A 16,080-nucleotide genomic window follows, 5' to 3' on the forward strand; every position below is an offset into this window, starting at 1 on the left:
ACAAGCTGTCATCATAAGTCGCAATTACTTCATGTCACTCCCATGTCTGTAATCAAATGGAGTGTCAGTCAAATCAGCTAGCTTATTATCACTGCTGATGAAGTGCTGCAAAGATATTTAAATTCTACCTTCTTCCTGCTGAGCTGTGCTTACATTTTACAATGCGTACCTGCCATTTAATAGTAGGATGTCAGCATTCATTGTTTTATGGATTGCAAATACAACGTAAATAGGATTTCCTTTGTTGTAAGCATTGGTATATCCATTTCCCCATCCTTCAGCAGGGTTAAGTAGTTTCTAAATGTGAAGCTTCTTAATGTTCACCTGCTGGGGATTTGTTTGTGTAATAACATATTTTTTTTGTCTCTGTTTTAGATATACTCACTGTTGCTTGCATTTTATGTTCATTTTCTTATAGATTTGTAGGAGCCAGTGATGTCTTTGTTGATGCACTTGTTGTCATTGGTAACTGCCCAGAACATTCAATGAACACTTCTACCAGCGTTCCATAACCCCTCTATTTTTGTAATGGCTTGAGTCACAGATACGCAATTTCTGTGTTACTAAGAAAGAGGAGCCTGATTTGATGTTAACTCCAAAGTTTTCTCTGCTCTTCACTCCCCAACACCAAAAGTTGTGTAAATGATCATTTAAAAACTGAATATATTAATACATAACTGTTCCTATTAAAATTTGTCACATTTAGCTGTCTTCTTTCGCAGCCTTGCACCTAAGCCCAGCCCTCTGAGAGTCAGCCTTAAAGTTACAAAACTAAACTTTGTATGCAAGTATTTCCACTTTTTGATTAAATAGAGAGAAAGTTTACAGAAGCATTAAACATTAATGCTATTTGTGTCATATGACCGTTCAGTTAAAGTGTCTGAAATGTGACACATGAAAGAGGCCGGGTGATAGAGAGGATGCAATCACCTAATAGTTAACACGTCCATGTCCCTTCAAGTAAAATTATAACATTACTTTAGAAATGATTCTACTAGTTTTTCTCAATCTATAGGAAGACATTGTGGCTTGTACATATTTTACAAAATTAAGTGTCCGAGTTCTTGCCCAACCAGCAAAGGTAGGCCAACTCTCAGAAGCATTCATCAGTGTACCTGGCCAAAGAGACCCACAGCATATGTGCTCTGCCATCTGCTGTGTCCCATGGTTCCCCCAACAAACTTTTTATGGATTTGCACTTGAAGACACACTCAGTCCAAATGAGATCAACATAGTGTCAGTACAGTTTTTTCTTATTCCTTGTCACATCACTTTAACCCCAAAAGGCAACTGCAAAGTCATCTGAAATTTGGCAGCTTTTTCAAGACATCGTCCTACACAAACTTCCATGCATTCTGTGGCTTCATTAGTGTTCCAGTTGATACACACATGACAAATGATTGCAAAAATATTTATCTGACCAACACATTCAATTCAATTCAAATTCAATGCATTTTTTCCCTCGTCTTCATCATCTTGGTGATTTGGGATTTATCCACCCTATTTCAGCAACAGTCACTTGTTTGAAGAAAATTCTCAAAAAACATGTAAATCTACATAAAGACGGGTGGAAAAAAGCAATTTGATTTCCAGTTTCAATTTTGCTGTGCTCACTGTGGCCTGAAATGGCTCAGCTGACACTTGCTTAGTTTAGTCTAACCCAAGAAAAAGGCTTTCCAAGTCTATCTAAGGCTAATCCAATTCCCTTCCTTGCCAGATGTGCAACATGATGGCCTTTAACCAGGCAGGCTATACACAAACTACAATACAGCTAATTTCTGTTATCATATAGACAGCTTCTATACAACTTTTTTAGAGCTTCGAGCAGATGGGCTCAAGCGATTCTCAGTGGGTGTTTTCCCTGATAAATAGCTTGTTGCAGAATCTGAGCTAAAGAGATTTAGGCTGGATTTAGTGCAACTAGAGTTATTGTAGCCACAACACATGATTGAATCCATAGCCTGGACACAAACACAATGCAGCATTTACTTTAAAACACTATTGCAGCGGGGGGGAAGCAATTTAATAACGCTGGCTAACACGAGACGTATGCTTCAACAGGCACAACTAAGAAATGCACAACAAAATGAATTAATGAATTAGTCTGATGCAAGGAAGTAAGTGGATATACTGTGTGAATATATTGATATGCAAGTTGTTTTCCGGCTTCATGAGCGTCATATCTATAAATGATACACTGTAAGGATCTCATTATATCTGACCCTAAACACTCACTCATTTCACATTTTTGTTAAAAATATATCAAAAGGTTAGCCAGAGGTTGCTGTAAATCACTGTTCTATCCAACACTCATCACATTCACTCAACATCATATGCTTTCAGACATCTAAAGAACTTAATGTACATAGTTTGAATGTAGTAGGCAAGAAGAGTTTCTCTTCCCCCTCGCTTTATATAGCGCACTCAAACCTGACCTCTGACTGATGGATAATCAGACTTCAACAAGAAAACTACATCATATCTTTAGGATCTGCAGTATATGAGAAAGCCAATTCATATGAACATCTACATGGATCTATAAATCTGTGTATTCCACACAGTCTTTCCTTTACAATTTTAATACTGTCTCTAGAGGGTTTTGTGTACAGAATAGCCAAGTTTCTTGCTCAAGTTAGAGCTCGCATCAATCAGAATTGAACGACATTATTCCTATCACATTTTGGGTCATGTCAGAAGTCATAATGAAAGGCATGCTTGCGTTTTGAATAACTGGGGGATGCTGATACAGAGGAGTATATGTCCTTGGGTGAATGAGGACAGGTTCAAGAGGAAATGAATTCTCACTGACATAAAACAGTCTACAATAAAGCAGCACAGTACAATGGTATGATGGTATTCTTCATCCTCGGGAGAGTCAGCGTGAAGGGAAAAAGGACAGGAATAAAGATGTTGGAACAGTTTCATACTCCTAGCAAATGTGTCAGTATTTTTTTTTTTAATATGTCAAGGTATTCCACTGCGCAAGGCTGTGTGCATGATAAAACAGCCAATACACCATACCATTGTGACTCAACGGTATGGTGTTTCATATTGAAATACTTTTAAAAGTATGATAAAAAAAAAAAATCCACTTTGAGAAGAGAAATATAAATGCATAACTGTCCTCTGTCACTGCAGCAGAAACATTTTTAAGAGGCTTTGAAGAAAGGAATAGGTTTTATAACAACAATATATTTTGTTTTTAAGTTGATTGTTCCCAAAACTGGGTCTCACTGTGACATTTGAACATAAAACTGTCTCTGAGGCTGCAACTGATACCTACTCCTTTGGGTTCAAAGGAACAGGAGCAGACCCTACAAGTTAAATGTGACTGCATTCCACTTGAGCTGAACACAGTATTAGAAAATTGATGGGTAGGTGTTATGGTAATTGGTTCAGTTTAAATTTCAGTCAGAAAGCAAAAATGCCTCAAGCTTGTTTAATGTGAGGATTTGCTTTGCTATATGATAGTAAACTCAATATTTCTCAGTTTTTAATTGTTAGCCAGATGAAACAAAAAATGTAATATTTCACCTTAAGCTTTGGGAAATTGTGATGTGCATTATATGTAAAATCTTCTGACATTTCATAGTTACTTGACAAAAAATATTTTTTCAACCCTATGTTATATTGTACATTGAGGCAATCCAACACATGAAAATAATACACAAAGGCTAAAACTCATCCTTGTATAAATCTTTGCCATGAAGATAAATATACAACCAAAAAGTACAATATGTTTGACCTCAAGGGTAATAACAGTGGAATATTCATGTACCATACCCTTCTGCAAGGTGCACCAATATCATTACAGTTAAGATTAATGTATGGATTTTCCTAACACCATGTGCAGCACATTTAGGTATGACAAGCACCGTATAATCAGCATACAGTATGTAGCACTATGCCATGGCTTTGATATTTATTGAGGAGTATGTAATAAAAAAGCCTCGTGGAGGCATGAGGAGACCGGTGTGGATATTCGATCCACATGGGCAGCACGCCTAGAAGCCCCTGAGAATGAGATGAGAGCAGGCAAGCAACTCTCTTCTGCGTCAACTTGCTAAGTGGAGCATGGCCGAGGACTACACTACAGGTAGCATCTGGTGGCTGTTTGGAGACCTGGAGGGCCTTGAGACCTGCACTGATCATTACCTTACACTCCACACTTAAAGCTTAGACACCGGCCATTATTAGCCCTGATACCTTGTTACAGTGCAAGTGTCCTGTAGTCAGCAGACTGCTTAACTGAGGGGGAGAGGCCACAACTAAACTGCACAACACACAGGTCCCCATGGCGGCTCGCTGACACACACCACACTGAACCTTCCTCAGGAGCAGTGTAAAGGCAAACATCCTCTCCAGTTGCACATCATGTCTAGTCAGACGTTGTCAACAAGACAGAAGTGGCAGACATGTAGCTAAAGATAGATCCAACGACAGCATTGAGGCATTTGAGGGGAGCTTTGTTTCACGGTGGCTAGGTTTTGACAGGCAGATGAGGTGTTGGGGGAAAAGCACCAGCTATACGTCACAGCCATAAACCAAAATTTGATCCCCATGTCAATGAAGAAACACACATTGATCCTTTTTTTGAGAATCAGGGATGATCCATGGATGGCTTGAAAAAAGACAGTGAAATTTTGTCAAGTACTGGAAAACAATTCTAATAAATAAATAAATAGAATCAGACGAGGTAGTCAGATATCAAGTAAGAGATATGCGCCAAAAATGTCTCAGCGACAACACCAGTCATCTGATAATCTTACACATACAGGACAACATAACTCTGGTGGCATTTTATGGTTTGGGATTTGTGGGCTAGAAAATATATGACACTCACAATTTATCCACAGTCAGCCCTCTCAACTACCTTCTACTTCAATTTGAGAAATTAATAAGTCCATTTGAGCTTTGTAGTATGTGAACAGAATGTTCCACCGCATCAATTGCATTTGGTTGAAATAGACTGTAATAAGAGGTAAGCTAAAGGAGTGAATTAATGCTTTTATTCTTGTCACAAATCAGGCACGTAACATGCAGTATGTGTAGTTTATACTGGTCAAAAGTTTTTTAAAAAAGGAATGAAAAAAGAAAATAGGATCAGTGACTACTGGAAATGCCAGCTTTTTAAATGGGGGATGAAAAGGCTCTTTCTCAGTGGCTCCAGGTTAAAATTTAATTGGACAGTTGTTGAAAGGAACTAATAGATCAAAATAACATCTATTCAATCTCTTGTTGACAGCAGGAGCACTCATTCTTTCACATTTCAAATGATTCTTAAACCATTAAACAGCTATTGCCATATCGTCTCAGGAGAATCACTTCAATCCGTTTCCTTGTTTTTCACAGTCGATTTATCTCAAATGAGTTTGACAAACATTAATTCTTCATGGCTGCGTTAGCAGCATCATTCCTGCAGTAACCTATATGACAACAGCTGCTTATCATTGGTATAAACACAGCATGTCAGGCTTACAGTATTTGGTCAAGCTTCAATAATCCAGCGTCTGTTTAATGTGTTTGTAAAAAGGTTTGTTGTTAAATTGAAGAGACTTAAATTCAACTTAAAATTTCCATTATCACATGATATGTACTGTAAATTAAATAAACAAACAGCATTGTTAATAAATGCCCAACTGCCAAATAAAACCCTTTTTGGTTTTAAAATGGCTGTATTAACATCTCAGCAACCATGGTTATGAGCAACACAGAGTTGGACATAAACCCTGCTGAAGGCCACAAACAGAATAAACAGAAAGTTTGGGTCACAGACAGGATTACGGTTTAGAAATATTATCCTGAAACTACTTTTGGTGTTTAAAAAAAGTAACCCTGAAGACATGAGTTTTCTAAAGAAACTCAAACACATCAAAAACCACATCTCCCCTTTGGGCGCTGAAAGCTGACAGCGTTGCTCCATAGATTAAAGGTTTCAGTATGCCGGAATAAAATTACTTGACTTTTGGTTTGTTGGTCAGACCAAATAAGCTAATGGCTTTAAGAAAGTGATCATGCGAGTGTTCCAGTTCAATATTACATTTGAACCAAACAAGACCACACCTGTATACAACTGGCAGTGACCGAATGATCCCTATCCACATCAAACCAGTGATAAAGGGAAAGGAAAAGCACAAATACACAAACACATGAAGTAAAGAAAACTGTTCATACTTTGGCAGAAAGGTGTGTGTTCATGTCAGATCCCAGGGTTCATAGTAAGAAATTGAGTGAGAAAATAAGTTTTCAGGGCCTTTCATGCAGAACAACTAAGTTGGCAATAAATTACACCTCTGCACTCCATATCATAAAAAACACAGTAAAAACATTGATTTCATAGTTTAGCAGATTGTATCTCATACATTTAAAATGAAGCACAAACATAAATAAATAAATTAAAACCATCAAACATACCACTCCTTAAACCTTTTGATATGCTTTGAGTGTTGTGTTGTTCTGCTGCAACCCTAACACACTTGCAGGACACAATGTTTCCTGCAGCTCTCAGGGGGAACACCCGCAGAGAGAGCCCATCATGAGGCCATTTTGGCATTCATGAGCATGATTGATGACACAAAGATGGAGGCAGAGTTTGAGAAATCCCCTCTGCCGCGGGAAAAGTGATGATTGTTTCGATTCTTCTCCCCTGATAGTGCCCCCCCACCTCCCCGCTTCTCAGTAGGACGCATTCACATTACATTATAAAGTCGAATGCAGCCACAAATGCTAAGGCTACCATGCACAAACTCAATCCCAAAAGTCCAATTATCTAATATATTACCACAAATATTTTGATGTTTGCAAAGTGAAATGTAAAAGCATAAACACACCATAAACCCACCAAAAGCTCTCAGGACTTACACCCAGATCAATCTCCACATGTGTGACTGACAGGAAGGTCACAATAATCTGGCGATACATCACAGCAATACTAGCGTATGCTGCGGGGGCTAACAAAGTCACCTGGCCATTTCCTCCGAAGGCACTCCCATTTAGTCCTTTTTAATCCTCTCCATCCCATTACATGACAGTAGAGAACCTGCGCACATTACACGCTTCAACGGAGATCATTTGCCTTGTGGTGCAGGCAGCAAAGTATCACATAAAATATCTGCACCGTTATTTCTGTCCTGTCTCCATCTCCTGGCTGGGAGTAAACAGAGCTGGACGTCAAATGATAGCATAGAATATGACATGCTAAGAAGTTCCATTGAATCCAGCAGTCTGCTGTATGACTCACTTTCCATATCTTCCCAACTTGTCTCAGATGTTGAGTGGAAACTGAGACAGCAGGGGCAAGACTGAGTGCAGGTCTGATCTTTAACCAGAGCCATGAAGAAGTAGATTTAAAAGGCTAGGATTTTATGTATTTGTTGAATTAAATAGATACAAATGAAGTCAGCTGTGGAGAGGGAGATGCTCTGGGCATTTTTTAATGTGCAAACACTCAAAGACTTTCAGAGCAATCCACAAGTTCATGCTCCCGTGGTTTAAAATGCCTTCACCACGTAGCTGTTGACAGCCTCCAGCCTGGCCTGGTCAGCAGGCAGAGGCATCGCCTAAGTCTTGTAGAATTACTGTACCAACTGAGCCTTTAGGCTTTGGATCATAACAACATTTCTGTCAATAACACTGACTCCACTGCTGTCATTCCACCTGACCTGATTCCTTCTGTCTGACCGAACACAACAGCAAAAATGTGGGATTCTAAGCTTTTCATAAAAAACATACTGTAGCAGTGGTTGAGCATTTTAAGTGGTGCTGAAAACAATACTCTTGCAGTAATACCCTGCTGTTATTTCTCTAGTATATTTGTAGTTTTAAAGAGTGCCCCATGTTGGCCAAAAGGCATACAGTATAATCATAATGTGAAAGGCAACAACCAACATAAATGGGATTAATTCATCTGATTAACTTTTAACAGATAAAGCAGATACAAAAATGTGGCATATATGTAACTTTGAAAATTGGGTGTTTGATTTCATTTTCATGTCTAACATGATCTTGATGGCCTCTTACATCAAAAGCAGCGAGAGCAGACATCTGTCTGTCACTGCAATTTGATGTTGAAGGCTCTACATATCAGATAATGACAGTGATTTTAAGGAATCAAACAGCAAAGAGCAGTAATTTAACACAAATGTACGGTATGTAGAAGCATCATTTGTAGATGTGGACCAGTAAAAGTTTTAAATCATCAGTGTGTTAACAGAGTGTGATGGCAGCTGTAAGGCTGACAGAAAAAATAAGCTATAGGGAAAGTTTTAAAAGCCACTCTACACACAGTCCCACAAGGACCAACTAATCAACAAGTGCTGAATATTAACTCCAAAGTAATCCAAGATATTCCCCATCTGCCACATGGGTGCTCTTAACCCTTTAGTGTCAATTCCTAAACAGCTACTATTATAAACCTGAAAATAATGAATGATGAATATAAAGCCTATACAAATTTGTGTGTCCATGTTGTGCTGTGCCCAAATCCCAAACAAGCATAACATAATGTTTGATAATCTTTTTCGTCCTTCATAGATCCTTTAACTATACAGTAATTCCTTCATTGTAAACATAAGTGCACTTTACTGAGTGCATTCTAATTAGAGAAACTACATACTAATAATTCGACAACAATGACAACTCAAAGCAGGCACGTTCCAAAAAATACTGTTACATGCAAGCTACTACACTATTTACAATAGACGTGGTGGAAATGGTAAATCAATTTTAAGCTCAAAATTATATTAATCTGTCAAAATGTATTTCTGCTTCAAATACTTGAAACTATTTTTAGGATATACTTTTAGAATTGTTTTTATTAACTTTTAAATAAAAAAGTATGTCCACTTTTACTTTAGTCAAGATCTGGCGTAGCTCGAATGTTGTTTGCATGAGTGAAAGGCAGTACGTTGCAGCCTGAAGGACATGCCCATCACTGTGTGAATTTGCTGAGCTGTTGATAATGCGTCGTCTCTCCAGCAGACATGTAAGGTTATGACTCTTTCAAAGACCAGATCAAAAGACGTTTATTCAGGGTGACATCATTGGGAGATGAGAGAGATTGAATTTTTCCCTCATTTGGGAGATTAGTTGTGATGTCAGAGACATGGATCCAAAGGATTTAATCAATTAGTTATTCAGCCCATCTCTGAACAGGTGTGCCTGTTATCAAATATGCAGCCCTTTACTTGTGCCAGATTTCCTGCTTTATAGAGAATCATTGGACCTGGAGCATAACAATGATGACCTGGAGAGACAACTCAGCTGGGGTAATAAAAAAGAAAACACACCCATTAATCCTATTTTCCTTAGATGCAGACATATCCACATAAAATGCCAAGTATGTGAAATCACAGATATTAACTCTTGTAAAATGATAAACAAATTCTAAAATTAAAATCTAATATTATTGCAGTAAAAAACTGTTTTGACTCCTTTACAGTTTATTTTTTTATTTTTTTATTAAAAATTATCCAAACTGCTAAAACAGAATGTATTTATATCCACTAACAGAATATACAGATGTTCCCGAGAGCCAGTAGACAATCAAACTAAACATTATGAAACCTGTATTATGCAGACGCGCCTACATGTGTCAATCATTCATTAAGGCGTTTAGAATAATTGCTCCAAAGGGTAATGGCTTAAATTATGTAGAATGAATCGCATGAGGGATTACGGACTGCTGCTAAAGCGCTGCAGAAACCAGCAGTTCCACTCCCCCTTATCGTTTTAATTTTCGCAGGACAAGAGTTCATCTGCAGAGTTGACCATTCATTATCTTTGCTTGGTTAGCACAGTCGGAGACCTCTACCGGACACATGCAGACAGATCTTACCACAGTCGCCTGGGGGGCTCTTAGTATCGATGGCCGGCTGATAGGATATTGTTATCGCAGCATGAATATATGATCAGTAAAGCAGCTCACAGATGGCCCCGGGTTGTGTGTTCGGTTCTAAATTAGGGCTTTTTTCTGTCACTTCACTGAGGCTGAGGGATACAGGAGACTGCTCATCCACTCAAGTCAATTAGGACTACATTTTGGCGCTCTAATTGAGTACCTATATCTTTTGTGGGCGGTTTAAAACTTAGAGTTAGACTTACTGCAACTTAGTGAGTGACAGGTGGTTGAGGTGCTGTATTTACAGATTAGTCTGATGCGGCCGCAGGCTACCCCTGCAGCATTTCAAAGACCTACAGTAACAGGAATGACTTTGCATCGAAAATGATTTGCAATGGGATATATATATATATATATATATTTTTTTTTTTTTTTACTTTTCCATTCGAGTTTTCATTCCACAAAAGCCTTGTTCCTGAGGGTATTTATAAACAGCCTGTTTGGCAGGTCGTGAGCCTACCTGATGGGTCAACCTTACCTGGGATCTCCTGAAGAGGAACATGTGCGAAGCTGAAGCCTTTCCCGACACAAGCCTCCCTCACCTCGCTGCAATTCCGTGCCTTAAAATCTGCTCTTGCTGCAAAAGACAGCACAGAAAAAGTGCAAATGATAGTCTGTAGTCTGAGCATTGTTCACTTCTGTGAAGATCCTTATTGTTTAAGGTGATCTGCAGTATCCCGCTTGCCGGTAAAAAACTCCCCTGCAGTAGATCCGCAGGTACTTAATGACTGGGCGTTTAATGGTTGCAACTCAACTATTAGTGTCTACAAACACATTCCACAAAGCAAAACGGGTTTTCTATCGTAACCGACAGTGGTTAAAAGTCCTCCCGGCGCAGCAGAAAAGAGGACTGCGAACATGGAGGTGCCACATGAATCCAGGCGGTGCGTTTCCCGGCGCGTTGACTCAACTTCGCTCAGCGCATGAAGCCGTCTGGTCGCTGTGTTGAAGTAGAAATGCTGTGTGGAGGGGAGCGCTCCGTGTTCAGTTTACATATACTGGCAAGGCAAAGCGGGACACAAAATATGGAGTGGAATCCAGCCTCATCCATTTCACTGTCGGACTGCAGGTCGGCACCGACGAATACAGATGTAGATAAATAACCCATAATGCATAGGTAGGTGGACAAATAGGATGTAATAACAAAATCAGTCAGGGTTTGAAAGAAGCCCTTTCTGTGAATTTGGAAGTCACTTCCAACAATTAAATAAATCTTTTAATTGGTATAGGAATATTTGGGGATGATTAGGGATTCAGTGATGTGAAGTGGGAACTAGATATCATACATTTATTATAGATGCATTCAGGTTGTTTTTAATATAACATTTGAGTTTCTTTTAATAGTAGGCCACTGTATATTTCAATACTTTATCAAATGTAAATGTGGTTGATTTAACAACTTTTTTCTCTTACTATACTACTATACTATACTTTATTTGGCCTATGCAGTGTTTATGTTCCAGTGATGGGGATCTTATTTTACTAAATTCAGAAAATGTACAATGCTGGCAGTTTTCTCGTCACATTCATCTGACACCAAAGCGAAAGACCAGTAGCACGGTATCAAACTGTATTAACTAGAGGATGTAAAGGATGTAATGAAGACCAGAAGGCAGGCTTTCATGACTTTATTGATTTTGGAACAGCTTGATCCGAGGGTAGATCAACAGTGGATTAACATGGCTGCCATAGCTGTGCAAAGGATTCCTATTGGTATGGGATACCACATTTTGAAAGGTACTTTAAAGGGGTTGGCTTGTTTCAGAGGGTGACACTGCACTGGGAAATGTTGGATAAGGTGGAAATAGTGGGACAGGTTCTCCTTTTGTGTGGTGAGAGGTCAATATTGCATTGCTTTTTGGAAAGTCAGTCATTTTTGTTCAAATATTTTAAGATACTTTGCAATACTATACTATACTATATGTATGTCCATGTTGGTTCAAGGTGCATTATGTCCTTTGGTCACAAGAGCAGGTTTGAATCTCCTCCTTACCCAAAACACATATAAATAGTGGAAAACAATTGCTGGCATTGTAAGCTTTGGTAGATGGCATAGTCATAACAAATTCAGAAAGACACAGATTTGCACTCCCATGTGTCTCTGTCTCAGATGAGTGCATGTGCATGGCATCATTGCAAATATTGAAAATAAACTAGTGGAATACTATTTTACTCGTCAAATTTCGTCTCACATGCTGACAGTGGTTAGCCATACACTTCCCTTCATGAATTCTCCGCTCTAATTTTATAGTGAGACTTTTTGACCTGGACATGTCACAGTTAATTAATGTATCCAACTTTGAAACTCAAGGGATGGTTTCATCCTGTGAACATTTTTGATACAATGAAAAATTAATTTCATGGGAAATTCTGAGCTAAGATAGCTGTCAAGTTCCTAGTAAAGCACTGCAGGAAGGGTGTCTGTATGTATGTGTGTGTGCAGGCATATGGCCTGCCTTCAGGGCTGCCTGTGCACGCTGTTTCTAATATAATGTATGTATTTCATTTCATTTCTGATATATTGGGTTGCCAAGACGTGTTTTTCCCAAGCTCTTTTGGGATTTACAGGCACTTCCAGACCAACTGAGATGTAGTCCCCCCCTGTGTGCTCTGGGTTTATCTTGGGGTCTCCTGCCAGCTGGTCAGTATTCCTCCAAAGGAAAGTTAAAACTTAAGTGCAGTTAAAAGGCAGGGCACTGAGGGTGCACTAAATTGAGTTTTATTATCTTGGTAAAATCACAAAAGCTGCAGCCATTAAGGCCATTAGACTATAATTTTGGTAATCAAAGCAACACACAAGGACAGAATTATACTCCAAACTGTCACACTTTAACAGTACCTCTGAAGAAAACACATTGTCAGGCAAAGGCCCACCAGAAAAGATACTGAAGACTTAGCAACTAAGATAAATAACTCATATAACCACTTAAGTAGGTGGATCCAATAGTTAAATCAGTCATTGTCTGGCTACTTCCAGCTGGCAGTTACCATTAACTGTGAGTGAGTGAGTGCCTGACAGTTCCTGTGCAACTGATGTCTGCATAATCAGGACCTTGGAGAGCGCCTCACCCTTACCAGGTATCTCAGAGGGAGTGCAACCACCTGTGGAGAGTCCTTGTTTGACTGATTGTATTTGCAACCTTATTCTTTTGGTCACCAGCCAAAGCTCGTGGGGGTCATAAGCAAGATAAAATGAAAAATAAAGTGGTTTGATCTCCACATGATCCAGCATGCGTCACTGCAGTTGAGACTCCAAACTGTTAAACATTCAGGATGAGTCAGCAGATGATCAGCCTTCCATATAGTATTGGTGGGTGAAGATGATGGCTGGATTTATGACCAATGGTTATATGTAATGTGCAAAGATTGTTCTATGTCAGCTTATGTGGAGGGTTTTTTATCGCATGTTTTATGTTCTTTTGTGATATGTTTTATGTATTTTATTATGTTTTATATTCAGGTCAGTATATGGTGTTGGCTGCAAGTCAAACATCCCCTTGGAGACAATAAAGTTGCCCATTTTTCCTCAACCTGTAAGAGCCAAAATCGGCTGTAAACAACAGTTCAATTTGTCATGTGTATTTTAGTAATGTAGCTCTGTGTTGACTTATTATAGTAATCCTGTTTATTATTGTGTTTTATTAGTTGTGAGTTACTCTGTATGTTCTATTGGCTAGATAAGAACAACAAAATAACTCACGATCATTTAGTTAAGAAGGTGGAACAAGTTTTTAAGATTGGAGAGTGTCCTTGGGTAAGATAGATTTATGTTTTTGGATGGAAACTGAAACTTGATATGGAGAACGTTGATGTCAAACCCAGGTTACCTGCTTTCTGCCCCTCTTCTGAGTCATGACACCCGAAACAACAAAATTACTGAATATGAGTCAACATTTTCTACTTGACTGCCATCCTAATGAACATTGATTTCACCCTTACCTAACGTTACTGAATGTCTGTATGTGGGAAAGCTGTTCACTCCTCATATAGATGAGAAATTCGGAAAATGTTTATTCATGGCAGTAACCAAGGTGTCAGACTTGGAGGTGAGGAGATCCCAGAGCTGATTCCATGATGTAATGAAACCAGAAGGATAATGTAATGACAGTATATCTGCAAAAAACAGACTGACTTGAGAAAATGAAAGCAGCTCTCTCTCAATGTACGGGGTCTCTTCACTAAATATCCCAATACATGTAGAAAGTCACCATATCCTTGTGATCTCTTAATTTCAAGTAAAAACACTGTTTATTGTTTTGCAATCTAATATTATTCTTGACTTGAAAGTTCAAGCAACAGTCTCCTTACATGTAGCTTGGCTTAGGTTTCGCCAGGGAGGCTGTGTAGTGTAATTCCTCAGTCAGTGTGTGCAAACAAATAAGCAATGCTGCAATTTTCCCCCGTGAGGACAGTCTCATGATCATGTTTGGGCATTTCACTAGCGTTCCCAAACTCCTTTGTGTAATGAGTCAGCTTGCCAACAAATCAGCTGATGGTTCAGTTTCACCCACTACCCAAAAAGGCCAATAAATATAGCTGCAGGTCTGATAAAATAAAACATAAAACTGAACAACAGCCTGGTAACAATATATTACATGGTGTTGGTTTTTATGAGTCAGACAAAAGACCAATCACAGCTTTACAATCACATTTATCTATGTGTTATGGAAGTAACTGATTAGTTATCTTTGTACAGATGACAACACTGTAATACACTCCTTATTACTGTGGTTAGCTGAGTTTATTATATATTTATGTTAAGGAGCCACTAATAATCTGGGTAACCGAGCCGCTGCCAATCAAAATGTCTGTGCATGTCCCTGGAGTTAACCCTATGGCTGAGACTTTTTTTCCTTGTAATCCTTCCCATTGCTATTGTCGAAATAAAAGACATACTTTAATCAACGATAATGAATCTAAACAACTAAAGACACATATTCAATTATTTACTTCAAGGGTCAGTCTTCTTTACATACCAATATAATTTATAATTATGAACAGTAATCAGAGCAAAGCATTAGTAAAGATGTTTATGTAGGTTACTTATAGAACTATCATCATTAATAATCATGGATTTGTGTTATGTATTGTATGATTAATACTCCCTCTTCACAGTACATTTCAAAGTCATACTTTCCCCTCAGCTTTCAGTTTCATACAATCTTCGTGTCATGGTGCTACCATAGGCTATAGTCTTGTGGCATGTTTCTTGTAAATATTCAGATAAATATGTGTTATCAGCATTTCATGTGCAAGGATGGTTTCACAGAGAAAGACACAGCACTGGAAGCAAAAAAGTTTGCTCCTAGCGTAGAGAGTCAGTGTGGTGCAAAAAATCAGTATCGTAATATTTGGTGACAGAGTTTGTTGCACTATGTATCTCTCACACAGACACCATTACTGAGATGTGTTCTGTTGTAATACTGAGGCAGAGGTGTTCCTTTCTTCACTGAAGACATTAATCCCTTTGCCAGTGTATCACTGTATTATGTCAACACTTCAATAAACAATTATGGGTTGTTTTAAATGTTTGTTTTTGATTTTGTTGATATCCTGTATGTATCCCATTGACTATTGTGCAGGCTTGGTCCTGTCTACCAGTCACTGATTTATTCTACAGTTTTATTTTGGAATCATGAACTCATCACTGTAATTCAAACATGTTAACTGTTATCATGTTAACATGTTATCTCACTGAAAACACTGTAAGGAAGATGTCATATATATATACCTTTAAAGCCATTCTTACTTTCTGGCTACTTCCTGCCTGTAAAAATAAAAAAAATGCTTTCTTTTATTTCTAAAGTTCAGTGTACAGATACAGAACTCTACAATGCACCATGGCCTTCGGGTAATGTACAAGAGCCACTTATTTTTGAACTGTTGTATCAGGCATTCAAACGGCACTTTCACAAAATGTTCCATGAAGAATGTCATTGTATGGAATAGGCAAATAGTTTCTTTCAGTTTTTTCTTCAAACATATAATTTGTCTCAAGAGAAAACCTGGTTAAATACCGGTTAAATTAAGAAAATAATTTGATTATTTATTGATTATAAAACCTCATAATACATCAATACAGTGACTCCTGGGTTTTATGTGTGTTTGCCATTTCAGGGGCATATTTTCCTCTAGTAACATGTATATAATGTTGTATTGTAGATTACTCTTTAACAATACAT

General features: G+C 38.3%; 1 protein-coding gene across 1 annotated transcript in view; it reads right to left on the reverse strand.

Annotated features, from left to right (window-relative positions):
• The window catches only part of gpc6b (glypican 6b), an 83,973-nt gene extending 73,098 nt beyond the window's left edge, over positions 1 to 10,875 (reverse strand). Inside the window, exon 1 of the mRNA XM_035676042.1 lies at positions 10,377 to 10,875. Coding sequence (XP_035531935.1) covers positions 10,377 to 10,527 — 151 coding nt within the window. The 5' untranslated portion in view covers positions 10,528 to 10,875. The remainder of the gene's footprint in view (positions 1 to 10,376) is intronic.
• Positions 10,876 to 16,080: the final 5,205 nt, after the last annotated feature.

This window comes from Morone saxatilis, unplaced genomic scaffold, assembly GCF_004916995.1.
Source record: "Morone saxatilis isolate NCDOM2014 unplaced genomic scaffold, NCSU_SB_2.0 Contig5, whole genome shotgun sequence".
NCBI lineage: Eukaryota > Metazoa > Chordata > Actinopteri > Moronidae > Morone > Morone saxatilis.